At 36.6% G+C, this 4,877-nt stretch overlaps 1 protein-coding gene across 2 annotated transcripts in view; it reads right to left on the bottom strand.

The window, feature by feature from the left end:
- Positions 1 to 122: 122 nt before the first annotated feature.
- LOC121511236 (formin-2) overlaps positions 123 to 4,877 on the bottom strand; it is an 87,302-nt gene continuing 82,547 nt past the window's right edge. For both annotated transcript variants that reach the window (XM_041789838.1, XM_041789839.1), the window contains 3 exons: positions 4,320 to 4,469; positions 1,258 to 1,339; positions 123 to 1,033 (listed from right to left, as the gene is read on the bottom strand). In XM_041789838.1, the coding sequence (XP_041645772.1) occupies positions 1,007 to 1,033; positions 1,258 to 1,339; positions 4,320 to 4,469 (259 nt within the window). In that variant the 3' untranslated portion in view covers positions 123 to 1,006. The remainder of the gene's footprint in view (positions 1,034 to 1,257; positions 1,340 to 4,319; positions 4,470 to 4,877) is intronic.

Here is a 4,877-nt window from a genome sequence, read left to right as displayed (position 1 = left end):
ATGTATGTGTGTAATTATGTATTTGAAAAGTATATTAAATCTATTTCATATAAAAGAACTGTGTTGTTTGGAGTGTTTATGCTTACATGCTGAACAGATGACAACAAATGAATAATGTTAAGTCTTTTATTTAATAAATATAATTTTTTTAATGGTCAAGGCTATTAATTCAACTGGTATTGCACATGTACATCACATCACATGATCTTATTGCTCCATTATTTAGGAACTCACACTCACACAGAAGGAAAGGTAACACAAAGTGCATAGGAGTTTCCTTAAAACAAAGCAAGAAGACAAAACTGTTGACTAAAACATGAGAAGGTCTGTTTCAAATCACACCACTTAGGTTTGCATGGCCTGTATGGATATTAAACCACAATAAGAGACTGTGTATAATTATCATGATAAAGAAATGTACAATTATCATAATTTCAGTTGGTAAAATTTTTCATCTTCACACGCAACATTTAATAACATGATATGTCTCAGAAATAAGCTCAGTTCGGCAGCACTCATTTGACCTCTGCACTGTGCAGTAAGGCACTGATGATCCATACTTACTGTGTAGAAATAGAATAAAAATATTGTGCTTTTTTACCTTTGAGGAAGATGTAAAGATGACATGTTCATGCCTTTCTAGTAAACTGGGCTGGGGAATTGCACAATAAAGAAAATAGGCTACATATGGCTTACAAAAAAAGTGGCAAAGCTTTGATATAATTTTGCTACAAATTTCCGGCTGCAGTGGTAGATTTCTACCATTTTCTGGCAATTAACTCCACTGCATTTACTCATGATACTCTATCAGGGAAATTCTCTCAAAAGATGGCTGGGAGTATGATCTTTCATTGAACTTCTAACAGCTTTGAAAAGTCTCACAACACATCTTCATCAATTTAATACTGGAGGCAAATGTATAAAAAGGATCCATGATTCTAAATCAGATTGTACAAACAGTGCTTGTGCAATAGGCTGCCTGATGATCATTTTCCATCGTCTTGCTTCAGATCTTCTGACCCAGCTTTGCTTTCTGTGAGAGAAAAAAAAGAGGCTTGAGTTATTTACAGCACTGGAACTGGTCTCAATATGTTACAGCAGGAGCCAGGAGTGTTGTTTCTCCAACACCCTGACGAGTGTTTGTTAGAAGGCTGGAGAGGAGACTATTTGCACCAGGGGAAGGATAAAAGAAGAGCAAAATGAAGAAATTCAAACAAATACCAATCTTTAAAAGGGACAATGAGTGTGAGGACGTACTATTCCAGTTGCATGTTTAGGTTTCACATTGTAGGAGGCTTTCTCTCTGGCCTGTTTAAAGCTCTCTTCAGCCATTTTGACCCTGAAAAAGACAATAATACTCATCAGCCATCCAGGAGAGTGACAATCATCTTATTTTAAGAGCTGAAATTACACATTTCATCACAAAAATAAGTAGACTACACAAATTCATGCTTGGACCGTCCAAACTTTGGTCACATGGTTTTGGAGACAATGTCAAAGGTAGGGAAGTGTTCAAATGGCCAACTAGCCAATTATAGAGCTCAGCAGTGACTGCTCATTCTTTTTGGCAGCTCTAATTCCGGAAATACAATTCCCATTCAAATGCTCCATAGACATTCTGCACAATCCTTGTATCAACTCATGAACCAAGCTCACTAACAATCTGAAGACTCATGACTGTAAAACATTTAATTTGGTACAAAAACAGCATCCAAACACTGAGAGAAGGCAAAGGTACAAAACTAGGTACATATTTTTACAAGCAAGAAGAAACTGTGTATCCTACAATTCATTTAAATTCGTTTAATTCATTGTTAAGGACAGTTTTCATACTTAGAATTTTATTCTGTATTTATATTTATTGTAGTATTTATATTTTAATGATATTATTGTAATATGTCGTAATTTGGATACATACTGTTGCATACTGCAGCATGCACTGCCATCTACAGCCGACAGTCTTTATCCGCAGGGCCAGTAGAAATTTCAATGGTTACAGGAGACCAGACCAATCAGAGACATCACTCAGTCACTCTAGGATTGTAGGTACTGTAGTATATTTTGCTGAAATCATGAAAATGTATGATTTTCTAGGACAGGAGTATGTGCCATGGATTCACACAAGTATCTTGTGGTAAGTCTAACATGGGTATTTCTGACATTTTGTCTAGCATTCAAATCCACAATGTAGACGATGAATGGATTTATACTTCCAGAACCAAGCAGTTGAGCTCGATAGCAACAAACATTTAAGAAAGGCAACCTTGCTAGTTGGCACTAGACATACTGGTCAGTTAAACTAATTTTGATCAGTTTTACTAACGCAGGCCCTTGTTCAATATTGTGTCTAAGCTGTAATGCATCCATCTGCCACTAGCTGGGGCTGTAGATACAGCACAGTGGGTGGATAGCATTGTTCGGAAGTATTTTGACCTCAAAAATAGAGATTAACTTATCAACCAGAGCAATTTATTACAACACAAAGCACAGGCAAGTGAACTAAACTGAATTACATTTATATTTATTTAGTAGGAATGATGCAGTTTAACAGTTTGAGAACATAGTATGAGCTTCACAGAGTTTATAGCTGTTGCTAATTTCCATCTCTTGTCCCTAGTTGTAGATTGCATGTTTACCCTGCATAATGTATGTGTGCATGCCATTTACAAGCTTTTAAAGGTTGACTGACAACAGCATGCTGTTGTTCAACAGTGCTTAACTAGACGTAATTGTGTTGTAGATCTCTCATAAGTCTTATTTACTGAAACTTGAGCATATTTGATTATTTGCAGTCATGTTTGAGGGGGAGCGTGCCATGTCATAATAAAACTGAGGGTAGTAGTAAATTTTGAATGTTATTTGTTAACTTCAGTGGTTTGCAGCTATGCTTTATTGGAGATTAGCCATATTCACAATGCCGGTCCTTACAAGTTTCAGCAGCATTTAAAGTAACAGTCACTTTTATTGTTGAAGAATCTGATGTTTAAAAAAGCTATTAAATAAGCTGCACATGGTGTCTTTTAGGCTGTGTTTTCCACTGTCAAATAAATTCAGCTTAATTTTTACTGTTTTCAGAGTTTTTCCTTTCCTTTAGACTAGCTAAATAGTCTAAATTTATACTTTCATTTAAATAGACTAGGAAATGAATCCCTGGAACATCCTTTGTTCAAAGAACCCGTCCAGCTCTTCTGACATGACTCACTGGTAGTTTACTACAATACAGAGCGAGCCAGCGGCATCATCACTCATCTGTATTTTGAAAGCCTAATGATGAGCAGGCTGGCAGAGAGTGAGAACACTTTTAACTTTGCTGCCTGTTGCATGTTTCCAAGTGTGTACAGCGCATGAGAATGAATATTTATAACTCCACGGGAGTCTAAAAGGAAAAGCAGCAGAGAGAGATGGGATGATTGCCGATGGCAAAGGACAAAGAGTCAGTGCTTTCAAACTGTTTCTAGTCTTCCCTGCAAAGCTTGTGACATTTTGCTTCTCCTGCTAATACATATCACAATTTCATCTTTATTTGGCATAATGGACCAATTTGCTTTTTGTTGACATATGCAGCAGTATCTTTAAATTTATCAAACCACGGGAAGCTAACTGGATGCTGCATGTGTTCTTTTCATTACTGGGGTGAAGACACTGATTTGGGTCATTTAACCTCTTTTCCCCTCATGAATTTGAATAAATGTGATAGGATCTTCAGTGAACACGAGATGTTCTGTAATTTATTAATGGTTTGAGTTCTCGCTCTCGGGGATGATTTGAAATGTAGGAACATTTGTACATCAGTAATGATTTTTTAAAAGGTCAGAGGGTGGAATAACCTTTCCAAAGACATTAGAAATTATAGACGTCCATAATATCCCAGCATTATTTGACTTTAAAGGTACAGTGTGTAATATTTAGCCTACTAGCATTTAGCAAAACAAGCTTGGTTGAAATGAAACATAACATTTATAAGTAGATTGATCTAAATTAGTGTTGACATCTGATAACACATTTTTTAAATTTATGTTTTAAATTAACTCAGAATAAGCCTTTTATTTATACATAGGGAGGGTCCCCTCCAAGGACACTGCCATCTTGGATTTTTGCATTTTGCCTGTTTCTATGGCACCATAGAAGGAACCAAATAACAGTTAAGCATGTATTGATTTTTAAACTTCACTGGTTCCCACAGTTATCACCAGAGAAATGAGCATCACACTCCAGAATTGACTGTTAGATGTTGATAGTCCCATTTTTACACACTGTACCTTTAAAAGTGGTCTGTTAGGAAGTATCAGAGTGATGATCCAAAAGTGAAATATTCTCACCGTTCCTGTAACATCAGCTTATTCTGCTTCTTCCACTGCTCTTTGAAATCAGAGGAAAACTCATGCCAAACAGAGAAGAAAGTGTTGGGAGAGACCTCCTTCTCTCCTGCCTTTGGTTTAACGGAGAATGACACGCTCAACTCCAAGAAGCTGAGGACAGAGAACAAAAACATTTCTTCAAGACCAAACTATTACAACATGAGCTTACAGAAACCCTCACAGACTGTTGTGAAACCTGAATGTGCTGAGCAAATATGCAAAATATGAAAGTTAATCTTGGAATAATATGCTTTTTCAGAGATTTAATGGTAGGGAAACATTTAAAAAACACAAACCAATGATGACTGTGCATATCAGAGTGAACACAAAATGGAATGACCTCCACTAAAGCAGCACAGTCATCCAGGTTTTTCAGACGGATTAACTTTGAGGACTAATTTAAACTCTTAAGCATCTTCTGTGCAGTGCTTGGCTTTGTCACTCCTTTACCCCAGCTGTGTAAGCCTCTGTTTAAGCTTGTGTATTTTACATGCACATACATGAGATTGCAAGTATGTG

This window comes from Cheilinus undulatus, linkage group 6 (genome assembly GCF_018320785.1).
Source record: "Cheilinus undulatus linkage group 6, ASM1832078v1, whole genome shotgun sequence".
Taxonomy (NCBI): Eukaryota; Metazoa; Chordata; class Actinopteri; order Labriformes; family Labridae; genus Cheilinus; species Cheilinus undulatus.
Note: the sequence above shows the minus strand (reverse complement) of the source record. Positions and strands in the feature narration are given on the sequence as shown.